The sequence below is a fragment of the Cetorhinus maximus genome, chromosome 7 (assembly GCF_964194155.1).
Source record: "Cetorhinus maximus chromosome 7, sCetMax3.hap1.1, whole genome shotgun sequence".
In the NCBI taxonomy this organism is placed as follows: Eukaryota; Metazoa; Chordata; class Chondrichthyes; order Lamniformes; family Cetorhinidae; genus Cetorhinus; species Cetorhinus maximus.
The window spans coordinates 92,145,330-92,168,856 of record NC_135885.1 but is presented as its reverse complement, the minus strand read 5'-3'; the positions used below and the strand labels follow the sequence as shown (position 1 = coordinate 92,168,856).

At 42.6% G+C, this 23,527-nt stretch overlaps 1 protein-coding gene across 1 annotated transcript in view; it reads right to left on the bottom strand.

Annotated features, from left to right (window-relative positions):
- Positions 1-23,527, bottom strand: part of LOC144682943 (protein diaphanous homolog 3-like) — a 786,894-nt gene that overhangs the window by 161,229 nt on the left and 602,138 nt on the right. The window contains exons 23-25 of the mRNA XM_078545867.1: positions 20,850-20,973; positions 3,883-4,048; positions 2,611-2,746 (exon numbers count right to left, since the gene is read on the bottom strand). Of these exons, the coding sequence (XP_078401993.1) occupies positions 2,611-2,746; positions 3,883-4,048; positions 20,850-20,973 (426 nt within the window). The remainder of the gene's footprint in view (positions 1-2,610; positions 2,747-3,882; positions 4,049-20,849; positions 20,974-23,527) is intronic.

The window sequence follows — 23,527 nt, the reverse complement described above, 5'->3', positions numbered from 1 at the left end:
GCAGATAAAGTTAAGATACAGATCACTCTTGATTTAGTTGAATGGCTGAACAGGTTTGAGAGGCTGAATGGCCTACTCCTGTTTCTATGTTATTAGAACACCGGATAGCCCTGCGGAAGAAACATATCTGTAATTACAATTTACGCAGGATGAAAGGACCACGTGGCATTGATAGGATACAGAACCAAAGAAAAGAATAGATTCACATGATCAAACCATTGACCAGAAACTGAACTGGACTAGCCATGTTAATAATGTGGCTACAAGAGCAGGTCAGAGGCTAGGAATTCTGTGGTGAGTAACTCACCTCCTGACCCCTCAAAGGCTGTCCACCATCTACAAGAAGTGTGATAGAATACTCTCCACTTGCCTGAATGCGCGCAGTTCCAGCAACACTCAAGCTTGACACTATCCAGGACAAAGCTGCCCACTTGATTCGCACCTCATCCACAAACATTCACTCCCTCCACCACCAATGAACAGTGGCAGCAGTGTGTACCATTTACAAGATGCATTGCAAGAACTCTTAAAGGGGTCCCTAGACAGCATCTTCCAAACCCACAACCGCTACTATCTATAAGGACATGGTCAGCCAACACGTGGGAACACCACCACCTGGAAGTCCCCTCCAAGCCACTCACCATCCTGACTTGGAAATATATCACTACTCCTTCACTGTCACTGGGTCAAAATCCTGGAATTCCCTCCCTAACAGCACTATCAGTGTACCTACACCACATGGACTGCAGTGGTTCAAGAAGGCAGCTCACCACCATCTTCTCAAGGGAAATTAGGGATAGGCAATAAATGCTGGCCTACCCAGTGACATCCACATCCCACGAATGAATAAAAACACACAGCAATTAAATGCAAGATGAATGTGCATTATGCTAACAGAGAAATAGGGAGCTATACTGATCTTTTTAGCTCAACAAAAAAGGAGCTTGTTCGTGGTGGAAGCAAGTAATTTGTTGACAGTCTTACTGATTGGTTTCTTCTTGGCTTCTACTTATTTAAGTTGTTTTATCTTTTCGTATAACCATGTAATGCAGAGACATGATGGCTGTCTCGCAGCAGGGGTAAGGGAAAGAAGTAAAGTATAATTAATTCTAATGAGGATTTGGATTCAAAAGTTCATCCAAACTCACTCCTAAAATGTGTCATAGTCCTCAGTCAACATCACCAGTTATGGTTACGGAGAAAGTAACTAAACATAAACATGAGATTAAAAAATGCTTGCTTTTAAAGATTCTATGTTAAGAAAATAAGAAATAGGAACAGGAATAGACCATTTGGCCCCTCAAGCCTGCTCCGCCATTCAACAAGATCATGGCTGACCTTCTTGTGTTTCGATTTCCACAGTCTCATCTGACCCCAATAACCTTTTGATTCCCTTGCCTAACAAAAATCTATCTATCTCTGCTTTAAAAATATTCAATGGCCCCGCCTCCACTGCCTTCTGAGGCAGAAAGTTCCAAAGTTGCACAACACTCTGAGAGAAAAATTTTCTTCTCATCTCTGTCCTAAAAGGGCGACCCCTAATTTTAAAACAGTGCCCCCTAGTTCTGGACTCACCCACAAGGGGAAACATCCTTTCGACATCCACCTTGTCAAGGCCGTTCAGGACCTTGTATACTTCAATCAAATCACCCCTCACTCTTCTAAACTCCAGTGGAACAAGCCTGGTCTGTCCAATCTTTCCTCATAAGACAACCCACTCATTCCAGGTATCAATCTAGTAAACCACTTTTGAACTGCCTTCAATGCATTTACATCCTTCCTTAAATAAGAAGACCAAAACTGCGCACAGTACTCGAGGTGAGCTCTCACCAATGCCGTGTATGACTGAAGCATAACATCCTTACTTTTATGTTCAGTCCCTCTCGTAATAAAGGAAGCACTCCATTAGCCTTCTTAATTACTTGCTGTACCTGCATACAAACTTTTTGTACTAGGTGTACTAGAACACCTAGATCCTTCTACACCTCAGAACTATGCAGCCATTCTCCGTTTAAGTAATACTCTGCTTTTTTGTTCTTCCTGCTAAAGTGAACAACTTAACATTTTCCCACATTAAACTCTATTTGCCAGATCTTTGCCCACTCACTCAACCCATCTATATCCATCTGCAACCTCCTCATGCTCTCTTCACAAGATTGACAAAATGATCAAATGATTGGATACAAATTGACTTTTACTGCAGTCAAAATATTATTTGCTGCTGCTTAGATTGAGTTAGAATCAGACCAAACTGCTTTGGAAATCTTCCTGATAGTTCATATTCATTGCGCACAACATTCTCAACAGATTTTTCCAATTTACAAAGCCTGAAATTGAATGAGGAAAGGCTACATAACATTACCAAAGCAGATGTGTATTACGTGGTTTGAGAAAACTAAATAAAGTGGAATTTGTGCAACTTATTAAGAGTCCCATGAAAATGCAGTTAATCTACAACTAGGATGAATTCAATCTATTTTTTCTTGATGATCAAATCATTGTGATGTATAGTGCACACTCTATTAAATTAGTTAGTGACAGCCTAAAAATATTGAATACTTCTTTTCTTTTCCTATTCTTTTTAATAGTTGAATGTGTGCTTTTTCTTACCTGAATTCTTCTCCAGTAGATGCCTTTTCTTTTGTTGCCTATCCCATTTTTCTTTCTCGGCTTTCTCTTTAGCCAGTTTGGCATATCTCAGTTTTTCTTCTGCCTCCCTCCGCTTTGTGTTTTCTTTGATGGCTTGCTTCAGTAAAATGAATGAAGGTTAAAAGATGATCGTACTGAATGGCGGAGCAAATTTGCAGGGGTGAATGGCCTGCTTTTCCTCCTGCTTCTTAGGAATTGTATCAAATATGAAATTGTGAACAAAAACGGGGATAACACTCTTTATGATTTCATTTGTGAGGCAATAAACACCGCTGTCATAAATATTGGCTTCAGTTACTCAGTAAGCTAAGGGGAGAACAGTTTTGAAGCTGATTACTACTTGAAGGCAGGCTCTTATTTTATACTAGAGCATAAGTGCCAATGTAACTTAAGCTTCTTTGATGCTCGGAAATATATTCTTACAGCTTTTCTTTTCTCAGCACTGAAAGCAAATTAACCATGAAATTTAGTCTGATAAAACTCTTTGGTGAGTAACACTGAGGTGTTACATTAGTGTCACACACGCACACTAATGAGTTCACAAGGGGCAGATTTTTCGCTCGGTGTGTGGGCACGTGCCCGACATGCTCGAGCATAAAATAGTGCATGATGACGTTGGGTGTGTCCTGACGTCATTGCGCACTCGTGTGATATTTTGGTCGGCATGCCCGCTGACAATTAAGAGGCCTATTAAAGTAGTAATTAACTGAGATCTTTCGTTGACATCCAACGTTATGGTTGGCGGGCGGGTGAATCGGCCGTTGCATTTTTCAGGAAACCTCATCCACGGGCGGGATGAGGTTTCCGATATTAATTTTTTTTAAAAATGTTTAGACTGGGTTTTCATCATCTATATGTTTCGGTGACTGATTCTGATGCATGGGCATTTTTTCCCGGTTTTTAAAATCTTTATATTTTGCATTTAAATTCTTCAGCTTCCTGAGGTAGCTCTCTGCCTTCAGAGAGCTTTCCTTCCGCGCTCCCCCGCACCCACGCTGACTTCAGCGCTCGCCCTCCTCTCGCCCACCTCCTGGCAGCGCTGAGCCTTTCAGCGGGCCTTTCAGGGGGCCGATCGTGGTCGGGGGTCCATTTCCCAGTGTTAAACATTCCTCTATTAATAAAATGTAATGGAACAAAATGTTGCACGAATGCTATCACAAAATAACTTGTAAGATAAATTTGGAGTGCTTGTTCCTTTGTCTTCACAGGGTTTCATATACCACATGAACATACCATGAACATGGACCTGAAATTACTGATATCACTAAAAAGCTCCTCTGTCGTGACTTTCTTTGGATTGATAACAAAGTAGCGCATCAAATCATGGTAAAGCTTTTCCATGTTTCTGTGCATGTTGGCCAGTTTACGGTACTCTTCCCGGGCATGACTGGCAAATCTGTGCTGCACTGTTAAGGAAATGCACATTTGCTATGATCTCAAAGAGAGAAAACATGAGAAATAAACAGAATTATATGCTTGTTATTTTCATAATTTGTATTCATCCTAAAATTTTCTCTTTTATGTATTCTTGTTGGAATGAGAGAAAAAACACCAACACTGATTTAATAATATGGACACTCCGAGATTAGGCTCAGAGTGTTTCCATGTGTACAGAGCATTTTTTTAAAAAGTAAGATGCTCTCTTTTTAAAGGAATCTCTACTGCTTTCCCTTCCAAGGATTGTCGTTTCCAGGCGATTGCGGATGGACAATCTGTTCAAGACTTTGCTGAATGATAAGCTGAAACCAGTCAACTAGGAAGGGTGTAAAAGTGTACCAGGGTGGCTGTCTCTGCAATTTGCCCCCAGTATGGGAAAACACTTGGGATTTTCTTAATATCACAATATGGTGGCACAGAGTTGCAATTGAGGACTCAGTATGCCGAACACTACAAATGCAATCTGTGGTGTTAGAGATTTGGGTTTCAAAGGGATTTAGCAGGTTGGTAGGTCTGACAGTATTTTCTGGGACTTGATCCAACACAGTATTGGGAGGGGGGTGCGTGGGGGGAACATCTCAAGCATCACCAGTACAGATCATTTTGCAGCTCTTTCTTATACATTACAAGCTTTATCTTAAACAAAATCATCAACAAAGAATAAAGGAGAAAAAATACACCATTAGGAGAATGTTAGCAATTAACAACAAAAAAGTTGAAGTGGTTCAAATCAGGAAAACAGTATTTTTCAAGGTATTTCTATGTTGCAGAGAAACATCTAGCATCTGCAAAGTTAAAGGTGGAAATCAGGAAATTGTTGCCTGATTTGCATTGCTCTTCTATAAGCTTCGATGTGCCAGTATCTTGCCAAGATACTTGCCATTCAAAGACATGTAGGGCATGAAGTTATGGTACTTACCTACTATCTACACCAGAAAAAGTTAGGGCTTGTTCATTCAAGTGGAAGTGAATTTTTAATAATGTGTTAAGTCTTATTCACTGCCAAGCAGCCTCTCTGGTACTAAAGATTTACTGTGAGTCAAAATCAAAACTTTCAGATTTTAAATATTGTTGGAGATTTTAAAACGTTTTCTTTCATAGAATAATATTGTCCAGGAGGTGGCTATTAGGCCTATTGAGTTTGGGCCAGCTCTTCTATACTAAGATCCAGTTAGGCTCATTCTCTCGCTCTTTTCCTATATCCCAGCAATTTTTTTCTTCTTCAAGTATTTATACAATTCTCTTTTGAAGGCAACTATTGAATCTGTATCCACCACCTTATCAAGCAATACTTTCTACGGCCTGGTCACTAGTTGTGCAATAAACTTTTTCCTGATGTCACCTCTGGTTCTTTTGTTAATCACCTTAAATCTGTGCCCTCTAGTTATCAACCCTTCAGCCATTGGAACCAGTTTTTCTTTATTTCATTTATATCTTTCTTGTTTTATGCACTTCAATCAAATCTCCTCTTAGCCTCTGTGTTCCAGGTAGAACAAGCTCAGCTTCTCCAGTCTACCCCAATAACTGTAAACCTTCATTCCTGGAACCATTCTAATAAATTTCTTCAGTATTTAATTCAAAGCCTTCACACCTTTCCTAAAGTGTGGTACTCAGGATTTGACACAATGCTCCACCTGCGACAAAGCTAATGTTTTGCATAAGTCTAGAACAACTTCCTTGCACTCTATACCTCTATTTATAAAGCACAAACATTAACTTGTTTTGTTAACCTGTCCTGCCATCTTCAAAACTTTGTGCACAAATACCGCCATGTTTCTCACCTTCTTGTACCCTCTTGAAGTTTATACCATTCAGCATGAATTGTCTCTCCTTTTCCCAACAAAGTTTATCGCCTCACACTTTTCTGCATTTGTTTCTATCCTCCATGCGTTCACCCACTTCACAGCCTGTCCATGTCCTCTTGAAGTTTATTACTATCTTCCTCACTGTTTACTACACTTGCAAATTTTGTGTTATCTACAAATTTCAAAGTCCACATCATTAATGTATATCAAAAAACAGCAATTGTCCTAATACTGAGCTTTGAGGAACTCCATTGTATACCTCCCTCCAGACTGAAAAACACCCATTCACTATGGGAAGAATTTTCCCCCCATCGGCGGGGGGGGAAGAGAGTTCAGGGGTGGGTGGGCCTCCGATCGGCGCCCCCAATCACCCATTTTTACATGGGCGGGCCAATTAAGGCCCACCCAGCGTGACGTCCGCCAGGAAGCGCTATGCGCTCCCTGTGCGGGCGGGGGGGAGATTCCCTAAACTGGGAGTGTGTGCATGTGTGCGAAAGAGCTCACTCATCTCCCTGAGGCTAAGTGCTGCCCCAGGGAGATCGGCGTCAAATTCAAAAATGGTCATTGCACAAAAATAAAATCTCCCTGACATGACCCCTCATGTGACACTGTCACATGAGTTGGGACATGTCCATCACTTTTATTCAAACATTTATTAAATTTTTAAAAACCTACATGAAACCTCATCCCGCCCGTGGATGAGGTTTCATGCTTTTTCTGAAGCCCGCCAGGGCTCCCAGCCTGCCCGCCAACCTTAAGTTTGGGCGGGCAGGTCCATTAACTTGTTAAATTAGCTTTTAAATGCCTCAATTGGCTGTTGGCAGGTTGGCGGGTGCACAGCTGATTTGGCTGAGTCCCCGCCAACCTGAAAATTGACATGATGCGAGGTGAGGTCGGGAGTTCCGCCCGGCGTCATCCCGCGTCATGTTAAGCGTTGGCGAGCGGGCCCCGCTCTCAATATCCTGCCCTTTGACTTTGTTTTCTATCCCTAAACCAAACTTGTCTCCATGCTGATACTTCCCTTTAATCCCATTGGCGTCAAATTTTCTAACAAGCCTAATGTGTGGTACTTTATCAAATATCTTTTGAAAGTCCATTTGCACATCAACTGCACTGCTCTCATCCATCCTCTCTGTTACCTCATCGAATAATTCAATCAAGCTGGTCAAACCCTTCAACAAATCCCTGATTGGTCCATGCTTATTCAAGTTGTTGTTAATTTTCTCCTGGATTATTGCTCCTAAAAGCTGCCCCACCATCGACATTTAACTGACTGGTCTATAATTGTCAGGTCCATCCTCTCTATTTTTTGAACAAGGGCGTAATATTTGCAATTCTCCAGTTCTTTCCCATCACCCTTGTATCTCGGAGGGGTGAAAGATTGTGATCTCCATAATTTTTAAGCTTACTTCCCTCAGCAACATAGGATGTAATTTATCCAGATCAGGTGATGTATCCACTTTAAATACAGCCAACCTTTCAACTCCCTCCTTTTTATCTAACTTTATCACATCCAGTATCCCAGCAACCTCCTTGTTTAACATACCTTTAACAAAATCCTTTTCCTTGGTAAACATGGATGAAATATATTCATTGCATACCTCAGCCGTGCCAAACACCAGTTAAGTATTTTTATCCCAGATTGTTCCTCGTATTTCTTCATAGCTAATGAGGTGAGAGTGACTGCCCTTGATATCAATGCAGCATTTGACCAAGTGTGGCATCAAGGAGCCCTAGCAAAACTGGAGTCAATGGGAATCAGGAGGAAAACTCTCCGCTAGTTGGAGTCAAACTTAGCACAAAGGAAGGTGGCTGTGGTTGTTGGAGGTCAATCATCTCAGTCCCAGGACATCACTGCAGGAGTTCCTCAGAGTAGTGTCCTAGACCCAATCAGCTTCAGTTGCTTCATCAATGACCTTCCTTCCATCATAAGGTCAGAAGTGGGGATGTCTGCTGAAGATTGCACAGTGTTCAGCACCATTCACGATTCCTCAGATACTGAAGCAGTCCATGTCCAAATGCAGCAAGACTTGGGCAAGATCCAGGCTTGGGCTGACAAGTGGCAAGTAACATTCACGCCACACAAGTGCCAGGCAATGACCATTTTCAACAAGAGAGAATCTAACCATCGCCCCATGTCATTCAATAGCATTACCATTACCTAATCCCCCACTATCAACATCCAGGTGGTTACCATTGACCAGAAACTGAACTGGACTAGCCATATAAATACTGTAGCTACAAGAGCAAGTCAGAGGCTAGGAATCCTGCAGCGAGTAGCTCACCTCCTGATTCCCCAACGCCTGTCCACCATCTACAAGGCACAAGAATGTGATTGAATACTCTTTGCTTGTCTGAATGAGTACAGCACCAACAACACTCAAGAAGCTTGACACCATCTAGGACAAAGCATCCAGCTTGATTGGCACCCCCTTCCACAATATTCACTCCCTCCACCACCGATGAACAGTGGCAGCGTTGTGTACCATCTACAAGATGCACTGCAGGAGCTCATCAAGCCTCCTTAGACAGCACCTTCCAAAACCACAGCCACTACCATCTGGAAGGGCAAGGGCAGCAGATACATGAGAAGACTACCACCTGGAACACATCATCCTGACTTGGAAATATATTGCTTTTCCTTCACTGTTGTTGGGTCAAAATCTGGGAACACCCTCCCTAACAACACTGTGGACCACATGGATTGCAGCAGTTCAAGGAGGCAGCTCACTATCACCTTCTCAAGGGTAATTAGGGATGGACAATAAATGCTGGCCTAGTCAGTGATGCCCACATCATGTAAATGAATATTAAAAAATCTAAACCCTATGATACAATGATATTTATTCCGAGATCCTTTATGATTGTGAAATCTCCACTTGACCCATTTAATTCCCGAGGGATAGATAGATCCAATAATGCCTTGTTACTTGTTGGGCAGGAAGCATATGGATCAAGAACATTCTCCTGAATGTAGCTAAGAAATTGTCCCCTATTCTGTCCCATTCAGTTATTGGGGTAGTTAATGTCCCTCATTCGCACTACTCTACAGCTCTTATATCTTTCAATAATTTATTTACCAATCTGCTCCTCTATCTCTTTCCCACTATTTGGTGGCCTATAAAATACACCAAGTAGTGAAATAGCTCCTTTGTTTCTTTACTCCGGCAAAATAGATTGTGTTTATGATCCCTTGAGGACATTCTCTCTTTCCAGCACTGTAATATTTTCCTTATTAAAATTGCTATCCTCCCCCTTTCTTCATTTCCTTTCTTTCTTGAATATCTTGAATCCAGGAATAATAAGCATCCAATTCTCCCCTAAATCCTCCCCTGTTTTGAAGCAGATCTTAGTTATTGCCACTACATCATATTTCCAAGTGGCTACTTATGCCTACTGCTCGCAAACTTTATTAACCGCACCATGCATTTGCACACATGGGGCGGAATGTTCCGTTCTGAGACCAAGTCCGGTTGCTGGAGCGGAAGTTGGAGTGAATTCTGCTGGAAAGCAGGGCGGCTGAACATGCGAGATCTTACGTTGTTCAGCTCATTTATTATGCATCCACGAGGAGCATGTCGAATCTTGTGGTGGGGTGGGCTGAAATGGCCCGCCCCGCCATCACCTGGGCACCAGATTTAAATGGCACCCAGACAGTCATTCACTCTTTCACTCTGCTCCTTGACTCCCCTCACCTCCAGTCCTGCCTCTGTCTCATCTCTCCCCTGAGCGGCTACAGGTAGCCAATATCTCTCAACGATGGTGTGAAAGGAAGGCAAAAGCAGCATCTACTGACCTACCTCACCAGGTGCATGCCAGTTATGTACAGTTGTGAAAGTGAACATTCTAAATGGCAAGGCACTTAGTTTGGAAGGGGAACAAGATTCTGGTGTGAACATTCATGAGATGCAAATGGGGTTCCTGACAAAGCTCAGCAGGATGCTCAGCCTACTTTTAAGCCATCATGAAAGTCAGGAGAACAAGATTCCAAACTAATTTCCCACCATCAGGAAACTGATTTTTGGCCTCCCGCCAAATCTTGCTCCCCCACCTGCCATGATTCCTGCCGTTGGCGGGAGCGGAAGTTTCCGCCCAAGCACTCCAAACCTAACTTAGACCCCTCCGTATTTTCGATGATCCCACCTAATTTTGTATCATGTTTAGCTCTAACTCTGCCCCCTGTTGTAGGATGTTGGTTAAGTTTAAGGTCTGAAGATGTCTTTGGAGTCATACTTAGGTTAGCTGTAAATCTTTATTGACTCAGAACTATTTACAAATGTACAGTAAAGGTTATAAGCTAGGAGCTGTCTCCATGCTTGCTGGTACACATGGCTCTGTCCAACACTAGGCTGACCCTGAGTTCGGTCATCTGCTCTCTTACATCACCGTATGGGTGATACTGTACTCAGTCCCACATTAACCCTATATGTGCCAGATCCTTATACTACATCCTGCAAGTTCTGTGTACCTTGTTCCTACTTCTTAATACATCTTGGTGTCTGAGCCCCTGCTGAATTAGCCAAAGCACTAGTTAAACCATCCATGAAGATATTGGTCCCAACTCTGCTCAGGTGTAACTTGTCCATCTTATAACAGAACCCTCCTGCCACAGAATTGGCTCCAATGTGACAGGAATCTGAAGCCCGCCCTCCCGCCCTCTCTAGCAGGCATTAACTTGCCATATCCCCCTATTTCTACTCTCACTAGTGCACAGCACTGTGAATAATTCAGAGACTACCACCTTTGAGGTCCTGCTTTTTAACTTCCCCTCTAGATCCTTAAACTCTGACTGCACGACCTGAACCCTCTTCTTCCCTACATCATTGGTATAGCCTTGGATATGGCGAGGGAGAATTAATTCTAGACTTCTGGGATGGTTATTCAATTTCAATATTGTTATTTAATTATTTCTATCTCATCAGACGAAAACCACACGTCAACACATTGCGCAGGTGGCAGGGGTAGACACACTGCACACATACAACCCTTCTGCCAGAATCAATAGTGAGTCTGTTTCCTTTCTGTTGTTTCATTCGTAAACTCAGTCGCTTTGTGTTAAAGCACAATACATTTCAAATAGACCTCTGTGGAGGCAGAGGCCGGAAAAGTGTTTCAAAGGGCGGAATTCCAGATCAGTAAGTTGGAATTCCGCCACAATGTGGAAATTTCTCATCCCTGCAAGGACTAGAGGACACAGATGTAAGGTTTTGGGCAAGAGATGCAGGGGGAATGTGAGGGAGAATTTTTTTTAAAATAGCAAGTGGTAATGACCTGGAACATCGCTGCCCATGAGGGTGATGGAAGTGGAGATGGTCAATGATTTCAAAAGTAAATTAGATGGGTATTTAAAGGAAATAAGCTTGCAGGACCACAGCGATAGAGTGGGATTATGGGACTGACTGGATTGCTCCACGGAAAGCCAGCATAGAAACGATGGGCCAAAGGCCTCCTTCTGTGCCATAAATGATTTTATGATTCTAAGTAATGTACTGCTCCATAACAGGGGCACTTTGCAGACGTGCATGCTCCTTTGGCATGTCATGGCATGATGTTAATGCAAGTGTTGAGGAAGCCATTACAACAGTGCCTTTCCCTTACAATAGTATGAAGATAGAAAGCTGTAGTTTGTTCTAAAAGACAAACTGGTAGGAAATATTAGACAGTATCATCAGGGCACATTAAAAAAATCCTATTATCATTTTGCATTTGTTGACTTTAAGCAGCTGAAAGGAGTTAAAGAATCTGACATTGTTAGGCACACAATCATTAACCCTGGGCGCTTCAATATTATGTAGTTTCAACTACTTGTTAATTTATGTCCCTGGCGTAGTTTGATATCTCCTATGTACCAGTCTGTTATCATCAATACTGTATAAACAAAAAGACATCTACAAAAATGGATAGAGGGATTAATAAATTAACTTAATCACCATTCTTATACCAATTTTTTTTTAAAAGGGTGCCATGATCATAAAATGCTCTTCGTAAAGAACTCCAAAGTAGTGCCCTACAAGAAATGTTTCCCATTACATTAAGAGGAAAAATATCCCTAGAAAAAAGAATGAGTGGTTAAGGGCCTGCATGGCTAAATGATGGAATGACAAGTTTTGTCTGATTGTGGCTGTGACTCAGACACAAGCCATCCTATACTAACTTTTTCTAACTCTCCTTTCAAGCATTGCAATTTTTGCTCCTTAATTTAGTTTCTACACAGTAAATTACCACTTTTTTCCCAGGGCTACAACACCAACAAGGACAAGGTGACTTACTTTTACCAACTCCAGGAATGTTGCTCTGAACATGGGACATCTGTGAGCTGATTTTTCCCCTGAGACACGTCGCTGAGATAGGGTCTCAGTGATATGGGTCTGAATTCACATTACACCCCTGTCAAAGTAGTGTTGTAAAATACTGTGATTTTTAAAAAATTAGATGTGGGGGGTTTTTCCTTGCACTCTTGACCATTGCAGGACTTTGTCTTAAGAATATTGCTTCATAGGGAAAAAAACTTCTTCCTTGACCTGACCAAGTTTATGTTGATAGATAGTTCAGCTGCTTTAAGTGTTCTGAGCAATAAGCTGTTGGAAGTGTAGTGCTGAGCTACTTGGTTAATTGCTTAATAAATAAAAGATCAGATAGACTGCTGCTTGGTTCTTTACATAATTATCTGACATATCATGTAGCCATGGGCTTTCGGAAGTGGGTGGTCTTATCTAAATGATATGAAATTAATTTTGAAAAGTTAATGAATCAGGATTTTTTAATAAAGATAATGATTTATACATTATTATGTTTTATTAGAAAACCTTAATGTTTAAATGTGAAAAGCCATTGAATATAATTAAAAGCAATATTGTTCCATTACCTGTGAATCTGGAGATTCAATTGATCTAAATCAGGCCAAACTCTTAATTTCTGACCTGTACACTACTTATCCATATTTGAAACAGTGTGTTGCAAACACGTTCTTGTTTTGTTTGTATTCTGTCTTGCTCCCTTCGATGCTTATATAGTCCAATGAGAGAATTAATTGAATGCTGTACATTTATCAGCACATTTTCTGAAAGTTTCTGAAGTTAGATGAGGTCAATAACCATGAATTGAAATACTTTTTATTCAATATAATTTTGTTTTTCTTTTGTACAAATTACATAAATTTATCTGTCGTTGAATTACAATTCAATTTCACCTGCAGAATGTCAGTATAATGCCAAATGACTTTCAGGGTATTACAGTACATTCTGAGTTTTCAATGCACTGCTGAGTGATGTATGCAAAAGGGTATTATTATACTCCTCTGGAACTGTATCGCACCTATTTTTTTAATAAGCGCTTCCATATTTTTGTACTCATCATGAAAAGAGATGTAAGTATATCGAACATTTTCCATTTCAGGCACCCATGTCAGAGACAGCACAGGCAGAGAGAGAGAAAGTAATCTGCCACAACAATATGTTTTAGCACCAACCTCAGAAGAGAAAAGCAGCAATTTTTTTTCAATTACCACACTAGCCATCCAAGGCCTCTCTGGGTTGCATTGCCAAATAATACCAAATTAGGGCCAGTTGTGCTTAGAGATCCATGCTCTCTAGAAAGTGAATTGGGACTGTACAAATGTTTTATGTTGGACCCTGCCTGTCCAACCTTAAGGAAATGGTTAGATTCTCTCTTAGGGAGATGATTGCTGACTGCCACTTCTGTGGCGTGAATGTTACTTGCCACTTATCAGCCCCAGTCTGATTGTTGACTAGGTCATGCTGAAATGGGCAGAGACTACCTCACTATCTGAGAAGTTGCAAATGATGCTGAACACTGCAATTATCAGCAAACATCCAACTTCTGACTTTACAACAGAGGGAAGGTAATTGAAAAAGCAGCTGAAGATGGTTGGAGCTAGGACACTACCTAAGGAACTGCTGCAGTGATGTACTGGGGCTGACATGATTGGACTCCAACAATCATAATCATCTTCTTTTTCACTAGGTATGACTCTAACCAGTGTAGAGTTTTCTGAATCCTATTGACTTGAATTTTGCTGGGACTCCTTGATGCCACACAAGGTCAAATGTTGGCTTAATGTCAAAGGCAGTCACTCTCATCCCCCCTCTGGAATTTATCTCTTTTGTCCATACTTGTAACAAGTCTGGACTTTGCATGATCCTAGCAGAACCCAAACTGAACATTGGTAAGCAGGTTATTGCTGAGTCAGTGCCATTTGATTGCACTATCAACGAACCTTCCATCAATTGGCTGGATTGGGTTTGTTCTGCTTTTTGTGGACAGCACATATCTGAGTAATTTTCAACAATATCAGTTAGATGCCAGTGTTGTGGCTGTACTGGGACAGGTTGGTTACTTCCAGAGTACTAGTCTTCTTTACTATAGCGGGGATGTTGTCAGCACCTATAACCTTTGTTATATGCAGTGCACTCAGCCATTTCTTGACATTACTTGAAGTGAATCAAATTTGCTGAAGACTGGCATCTGTGATGCTGGTGACTTTAGGAGGAGGCACTTCCGGCTTAAGATGGTTGCAAGTGTGTCAGCCTTTTCTTTTGCACTGATGTGCTGGGTTTCCCCATCATTGAAGATGGGATGCTTGTGCATCCTCCTCCTCCAGGTAGTTCTTTGATCATTCACCACCATTCACGACTGGATGTGCCAGGATTACAGAGCATTGATCTGATCTGATCTGGTGACTGTGGGGTTGCTTAACTTTATCACATGCTGCTTCCATTGATTAGCATGTCTTATAACTTCACCAGGTGGGCACCTCATTTTTAGGTATGTCTGCTGGTGCTCCTGGCATGCTTTCCTACACTCCTCATTGAACCAGGGTTGATCTCTTGGCTTGATGATAATGGTAAAATGAGGGTTATGCCACACCATGAGGTTAGAGATTGTGATTGAATACAGTTCTGCTGCTGCTGAGGGACAACAGCATCTCATGGATGCCCAGTTTTGAGCTGCTAATTCCGTTTTGAATCTATATCATTTAGTAGTGATCGTGCCACACAACACAACAGAGGGCACCCTTAGTTTGAAGATGGGACTTTGTTTCCACAAGGGGTGTGTGGTGGTAACTCCCATCATTACCGTCCTGGGCAGGTGCATCTGCGAGAGGTAGATTAGTGTGGATGAGGTAAAGAAGGTTTCTCTCACCAACAGCCACAGGTCCAGTCTGGCATACGTGTCGTCCAGCCAGCTTGGTTAGCAGTGATGCTACTGCGTCACTCTTGGTGATGGGAAATGAAGTCCTTCACGCAGAGTACATTCTGTGCCCTTGTCGCCCTCAGTGCTTCTTCCAGGTGGTGTTCAACTTGGAGTATTGATTCATCAGCTGAGGGAGGGCAATAGGAGGTAATCATCAGGAGCCTTTCTTGCCCATGTTTGATCTGATGTCATTACATTACATGGGATCTGGAATCACTAGGCAATTCCCTTCTGCCTTGCCACCATCTCTGTTAGGTTGATGGAGGAGTCTGGGGAATTGGCTGTAAGATATGATCCATCGAGTATGAATATTTCAGGCTGTTGCTTGACTAGTTTGTGAAATAATTCCCCAATTTTGGCATAAGTCCCAAGATATCAGTGACCAGGAGTTTGCAGGGTTGACTGGGTAGGGTGTGCCTTTGACATTTCCTGTGCTTATGTTGATGGTGGGTAGTTCATATTCTTATTTGACTTTTCTGTAGTAGTTTGATACAATTGAGTGGTTCGTTAGGCCATTTCTGGGGGCAGTTAAGAGTCAATCACATTCCTGTGGGTCTGGAGTCACATCTGGGCCAGATCTGGTAAGTTTTCTTCCCTGAAGGACATGCGTAAAACCATGATGATGGTCACAATTACTCAGCTAGCATTTTTTCAGGATTATTTCATTAACTGAATTTAAATTCCTCAGGTACCATGGTGGGATTTGAACCCATGTCTCTGGAGCATTGGTCCAGGTCTCTAAATTACTAGTCCAGCAACATCACCACTATGCTACCATTCCCATGAGATGCTATATCTGTAATCATGCCTGTTTCAAGGTACTGATCCTAAACGAGGAAGGAGTTGGCGCAGAGGGTTTTTGAGGGTCATCTAAGGGCTGGTTTATGATTCCACTCACTATCCATGTTTATGTGTTGCAAAACCAAACAGCTATGTATTTTTGATAGGAACAGCCTGTCCAATCCTTGCTATGCAAGCCTTAGGGTGCTTCTGTTGCTACCCCAAAAGAATGGTGCTGGTTATGACTCAAGAATCACCAGCTCCTTTCTTGTGCTTTCAACACATGGAGATGGAGCTGTTATTTTGATCTCCGATCTTGTTGCTTGATGATATATGTACCTGTGTATTTCCAAGCATATCAAAATAAGTCTGGACTATAATTGCCAACAACTCAACATCAGCAGGAACATTCCATACTCCAACTGTGTTTTCTGTCAATGTGTCTAAGCTATTCCTTTCAGATACTTCTGTTGGAGATAGCGGATAGCAAAATTGAAAACCACAACTGTACAGCAGTTGGGCAGTGTTTGTTGCTTGACTTTTGTTCAACAAAGTCCCAACGGTGTGGTAGATTCCATATATTAAGACCACCTTGCATCATCTTTTGCAATGAGGCCAGTAGTTTCTTCAGATATTCATGCTTGTGAAGGTCCTCCTTGAGCATTGAACTGTGAAGCAAGTCAGCAGGGTCCGTGACCACGCTGCATCCTCAACACAACAACAACCAACCCTTCTTCAAAATACCAACCATTCCAGGTCCTCAGCCGTGACTACTTGATTACACACTGGCTACAAGAGCAAGTCAGAGGCTGGAAATTCTGCAGTGAGTAACTCACCACCTCACTCCCCAAAGCCTGTCCACTATCTAGAAGGCACAAGTCAGGAGTATGATCGAATAGTCTCCACTTGCCTGGATAAGTGCAGCTCCAACAACATTTAAGGAGCTCAACACCCTCTAGAACAAAGCAACCTGCTTGATGGCCAGCCCATTCACCACCCTAAAAATTCACTCCCTCCATCACTGGCATACTGTGGCAGCAGTGTGTACTATATACAAGATACACTGCAGCAACTCACCAAGGGTCCTTTGACAGCACCTTCCAAACCTGTGACCACCAATTCACCCCCCCTCCCCCCAACTTAGAAGGACAAGGGGACACCAGATGCATGGGAACATCACGACCTGCAAGTTCCCCTCTAAGCCACTATCCTGATTGGAACAACATTGTTGTTCCTTCGTTGTCGCTAGGTCAGAATCCTGGAACTCCCTCCCTAACAGCATTGTGGGTACACCTACACCACATGGTTTGCAGCGGTTCAAGGCGGCGGCTCGCTGCACCTTCTCAGGACATTTAGGGAAGGACAATAAATGTTGGCCAAGCCAGCAATGTGCACATTCTGCGCAAGAGCAATTTTTAAAAAGTGTGTGTCAATGCTGGTGCTTGCTTCAGGTTTGATGGGTGACATAAAATGCTGAGGTGTACATGACATTCCCACAGGAGCAGCTTTCGCCATCCTGGACTTGTGGCCATTTTTTTACAAAAGTGCACAGGATGAACACATTGCTATTTTTGTGCATTCTATCATTGTAATGACAGTATTTTATAGATAAGTTTCATCTCAGAATGCAATTATTGTTTTGAATCAGATGATGATACAAATCATTGATGCAGTTAAAGTATGCAGTTACCAGCAACATTGTAATCTCCACAAATTTTGCTGTTTCCCTGACATTTGTAACAATGTCCTCACAGTACTTCAAAAGCATTTTGAACATATTTTCACTGCTTCTGCCTGTTGTGAACAGGGCAGTAGTGAACTGATAATGACAGGGTATCACTGACTCCTCTGGTCCGAGTATGGCTGGGGATTTCACGTGGATGGTTCAGGCACCCACCTGTCTTAAATAGCTGCCTACTTTCAATAATCCAATCAGAGTACTTTAATGTACATAGGACCCTGACACAATTTTGAGGTACCAATAGGCAGAACTTGTTGTGCATACAGTAATCCAACCAGCAGTTCTTAAAGGAACTGCTACAGGCCACTCACAAAAAGTGCAAGTTGTCTTTTTAAAAGAGATTTTAGTAGTGTCAAGGGGGGCATATAAAAAATTTCCAGCCCATTGTTGCTCATCTGTGCCCTCCCTCGACCATTCCAAAATTGCGTACACCAACCCTCTTTAATTCATGGCTCTATGAAGGAAATGCCAGATTTCGACAATCATCCCCAATAGGTGAGCTGTATTCAATATTCACAAATCAATAATAATGAGGCCTGGCTCTCAGTTCTGTGTGACTGGTTGCTCCACTGTGCATTAGCTGAAAACATTCAAGCTGCAAGGAGACATTCTGAATACATTTGGGTGTTCCTACAAGCCATGCTAACAAATACAGGACATTTTGTTGTCTCTGGGCCGGATAAATTGGATGAATCTATCATAGACCAAGGAACTATCAATAAAAGAACAGCAAGGTTAAGACTGACATAGGGAAAAAACACATTCATGTCCCTTATTCCACATTCGAAAGGTACCTAGCCATACACTCAAAATGATGAATACATAAGTAGGTTAACCTCATATCCTAAATTTATAACAACGGAACTTGCTATTGCTCCTTTCTCTTGTTTCCTGTCAATTTTAATTTAAACCAAATAAGTTATACAGTTCATAATAGATGAAGTAAATTATATTTAATCGATGTTTCATGTTGAGTTGCCTTGTATGAAATTAGCTAAGTATGTGATCATATCACATTCAATATTTCCTAAAATGTTAAGTATGACTACATTATGGTAATTAATAAATAACAATTAACCAAATGCAGCTGCATATCTCGCCCACCCAACCTGTAAAGTGCACCGTGACAAAAGTAGCCAGCCATGATGACAGAAAGCCATTGTTCTAAAGATGATGAATTGTTCCACTAAGCTAGTCATCCTTTTCCTATTTCTGATTTTGCTTTGACTTCTGTTGGTTGAGTTGCCTTACAATGATCTTTTCTTGCCTATTTCTATCAGAGAGCAATTTCTTTGGTTAAATATTGACAAATGAACATAGTGCTGACCTGCTGATCTGAACATTATCAATTTAAAGGGCACGGCCCTCAGCAGGTTTACAAAACATCAGCGTACTTTTCTATATAAACTGTTTATGCTATATCACTTCACCTATTGGAAACTGACTTGAACGGAAGTGAATTCTTTACTGAGTCACCACTTTTTATGATTATTGTAGTTACAATTATGAGGTTTATAAGATTAATACATTTTGGGACTGTAGCTTTAAATTTAGGGTAAATGAAGGAGGTCATGTGACCTGCCCTGCAGTCTGCCTGACAGTAAACCCTGGTAATACAAAAACAAAAATACCTGGAAAAACTCAGCAGGTCTGACAGCATCTGCGGAGAGGAACACAGTTAACGTTTCGAGTCTGTATGACTCTTCAACAGAACTAAGGAAAAATAGAAAAGAGGTGAAATATAAGCTGGTTTGAGGGGTGGGACAAGTAGAGCTGGATAGAGGGCCAGTGATAGGTGGAGATAACCAAAAGATGTCATAGACAAAAAGACAAAGAGGTGTTGAAGCTGGTGATATTATCTAAGGAATGTGATAATAAAGGTACAGATAGCCCTAGTGGGGGTGGGGTGGAGGGGAAGGAATCGAAATAGGCTAAAAGGCAAAGATAAAACAATGGATGGAAATACATTTTAAAATAAGGGAAATAGGTGGGAAAAGAAAAATCTATATAAATTATTGGCAAAAAGGAGGATCGGAAAGGGGGTGGGGATGGAGGAGAGAGTTCATGATCTAAAATTGTTGAGCTAAATATTCAGTCCGGAAGGCTGTAAAGTGCCTAGTCGGAAGATGAGGTGCTGTTCCTCCAGTTTGTGTTGAGCTTCACTGGAACAATGCAGCAGGCCAAGGACGGACATTTGGGGATGTCCAAAATGGCAGCACGCCCTGATTGGCGGCGCGCCTTCACGCGCCCGCTCTTGAACTTCCCCCCCAACGGGGGGAAAATTCTACCCATGGTGTTTAGTGAATGGTGTTTTTAGTTATTTGTTACAGCAAAAGTTTTAAAACAGAAAATTGACATGTCATTCTTTCAGCTATTAACTGGAAGATGTTTTTTAAAGTTATTTGTCTCTACGGAGATCGTAACATTACTTAATTCCTGTAAGGCATTATTAACTGGTACAGGTGCATGTTTATTATGGCTTTTAGATAAATATTTTACAATATGCTTCCACTTCCATATGTTTTTGTTACACTGTACATATACCTAGACACTAAAAAATCTTCACAACTTATCCCTTTATAAAAAAAAATTCATTCATAGAAAACAAATATCAATTGGTGTGCGTGGTATGGAGTGTGTGGGGGTAGTGCAGTGTGTGCGTGTGGTGTGATGTGGTTGTGCTGTGTGAGTGAAGTGTGGGTGTGGTCTGTGCACATGTGTGGTGCGTGCATGTGCGTGAAGAGAAAATAGTTTTGGTAAGATCTTGACTTTTTGGTCCATTCTCTTTAGTGCTGAGGAAACACAGATAGGTCCAGACATTATTAAGTCGTGTAGGATGATCTAACCATTGCAAGCTATCCACAGCATATCCTCCACTTCTGAAATACTTTAACTTCATCTATGAAATAAACCTTTACAACATTCAAGGCTAAAAATGGAATTAGTATTGAAGTGTACTTCGCCTGTAAATCCTATTTAGACCATTTAGAATCACCATTATTCTCTCAGCTAAATCTATTTTAAAAATTGCTTTACAATATTATAATACTGTATTATTCATTCCTTCATTCACTCACTGACATATGAAGGCCCCTCAACTTTTGAAAATGATTAATATCAGTGATGAAGCAGTAGCTTCACTGATGCATTTAAAAAAAAATAAAAGCATGTAAAACTTAACTAAATATTGCTCCATGAGCTGTGCAGCTGTCAGGAAGGATATGGACATCTTTGTCACAAACTTGTCATTCAGGTCCTCTGGTGGAGGAAAAGTTTCCAAATCCTTTTCAAGCTGTTGAAGCTGCTTCTCCATCTGCTTAAGGTTCTTCTCCAAGTTTTCTGCACATACTACAAAACGAAGACAATACCAATATTAAAGCTTTTATCCTGCAAGGTATAGGAAAAAATAAAGTCAAGCTGTTTTTACTTATTGCAATGATAAATTCAGTTACGCTTTCAATATTGTAATAAGAGTACAGTCAATGTGACTTCCTTCCAGATTGTAGAGAAAGCGATTTGTATAAATATACTGCTCGCATCAGTGTTGTGACATAATTTAACCCTTAGATAGCCAGGCGAATCAGAGAAACTCCCATCTCCCTTGGGCAACCATTTGAGTTTGGTTGCAGCACACATACAGAAGCTGTGAACTGAACATTAGTACCATATTAAAACTACTGAAACATCAGGAACAATTTTATGACTGTAGTATTTTAACTATAAAACTATTAAACAGCTAAACCACTATTTTTATGAAACATTTAAACACTTCATTTGTGCTTTTATTTTTTATCCTCTTTAAACATTTTAATTTTTCTCTTTTCAACTTTTACTAGCTCATTCTACTTTTTTTTCTAGATTATAAATTTAAAATGCAGTTCTTCCACTTTTTACCACTTGTAAAGGTGAGAAATTCTCTTATCAACTAAAAAATCCTTGCATGGCCTGGAAATTGGTTTTAAAGATTAATTTTCAGCAAATGAAAAGACTAAATTGTGAAGATTGGGCATGCAGTTAGATGAATGAGGTCAATCTTGACAGGAAAATTGTATCAAAACTAGGTAATACTGGAGACTGACAAGTAAACTAATCAGGGGTCTTCGCTGCTTAATAGCTGCCTCAACTGTAGCACTGAATGTTAAATGCCATGTCCATGACAACATTATTGAAAACGGTGTGTAAATACAGAAAAAAAAGCAGATCTCTCACCATTAGAATCTAAGGAAGCACCTATTATATGATAAGGAAAATTATTTGTTTGAATGTTACAAAATAATATATTGATAAAAAGCTCCATAAATGGGTGGGTGGGTGAGTGAGTGAGTGAGTGAGGGTGGGTGAGTGAGTGAGTGAGGGTGGGTGAGTGAGTGAGGGTGAGTGAGTGAATGAGGGTGGGTGACTGAGTGAGGGTGAGTGAGTGAGTGAGTGAGGGTGGGTGGGTGAGTGAGTGTGACTGAGTGAGTGAGTGAGAGTGGGTGGGTGGGTGGGTGAGTGAGTGAGTGAGGGTGGGTGGGTGGGTGAGTGAGTGAGTGAGTGAGTGAGTGAGTGAGTGAGTGAGTGAGTGAGGGTGGGTGGGTGAGTGAGTGAGTGAGTGCGTGAGGGTGGGTGGGTGAGTGAGTGAGTGAGTGAATGAGGGAGGGTGGGTGGGTGGGTGGGTGGGTGAGTGAGTGAGTGGGTGAGGGTGGGTGGGTGAGGGTGGGTGGGTGGGTGGGTGAGTGAGTGAGTGAGTGGGTGAGTGAATGAGGGTGGTTAAGTGAGGGAGGGTGGGTGAGGATGGGTCAGTGAGTGAGTGAGGGCGGGTGGGTGAGTGAGGGTGGGTGAGTGAGCGAGGGTGGGTGGGTGAGTGAGTGAGGGTGGGTGAGTGAGTGAGGGTGGGTGAGTGAGTGAGGGTGGGTGAGTGAGTGAGGGTGGGTGGGTGAGTGAGTGAGGGTGGGTGGGTGGGTGGGTGGGTGAGTGAGTGAGGGTGGGTGGGTGGGTGGGTGAGTGAGTGAGGGTGGGTGGGTGGGTGGGTGAGTGAGGGTGGGTGAGTGAGGGTGGGTGAGTGAGGGTGGGTGGGTGGGTGAGTGAGGGTGGGTGGGTGGGTGGGTGAGTGAGTGAGGGTGGGTGGGTGGGTGAGTGAGTGAGGGTGGGTGGGTGAGTGAATGAGGGTGAGGTGGATGAGTGAGGGTGGGTGGGTGAGTGAGGGTGGGTGGGTGAGTGAGGGTGGGTGGGTGAGTGAGTGAGGGTGGGTGGGTGGGTGGGTGAGTGAGTGAGTGAGGGTGGGTGGGTGAGTGAGTGAGGGTGGGTGGGTGGGTGGGTGGGTGAGTGAGTGAGTGAGGGTGGGTGGGTGGGTGGGTGAGTGAGTGAGTGAGGGTGGGTGGGTGAGTGAGTGAGTGAGGGTGGGTGGGTGGGTGAGTGAGTGAGTGAGGGTGGGTGGGTGGGTGAGTGAGCTGAGTGAGGGTGGGTGGGTGGGTGAGTGACTGAGTGAGGGTGAGTGAGTGAGGGTGGGTGTGAGTGAGTGAGTGAGTGAGTGAGTGAGTGAGTGAGTGAGTGAGTGAGTGAGTGAGGGTGGGTGGGTGGGTGGGTGGGTGGGTGAGTGAGGGTGAGTGAGGGTGGGTGGGTGGGTGGGTGAGTGAGGGTGGGTGGGTGGGTGGGTGGGTGAGTGAGTGAGTGAGGGTGGGTGGGTGGGTCGATCGGTGAGTGAGTGAGGGTGGGTGGGTAGGTAGGTGAGTGAGTGAGGGTGGGTGGGTGAGTGAGTGAGGATGGGTGGGTGGGTGAGTGAGTGAGGGTGGGTGGGTGAGTGAGTGAGTGAGGGTGGGTGGGTGGGTGTGGGTGAGTGGGGGGTGGGTGAGTGAGTGGGTGGGTGGGTGAGTGAGGGTGGGTGGGTGAGTGAGGGTGGGTGGGGGTGGGTGGAGGGGGAGTG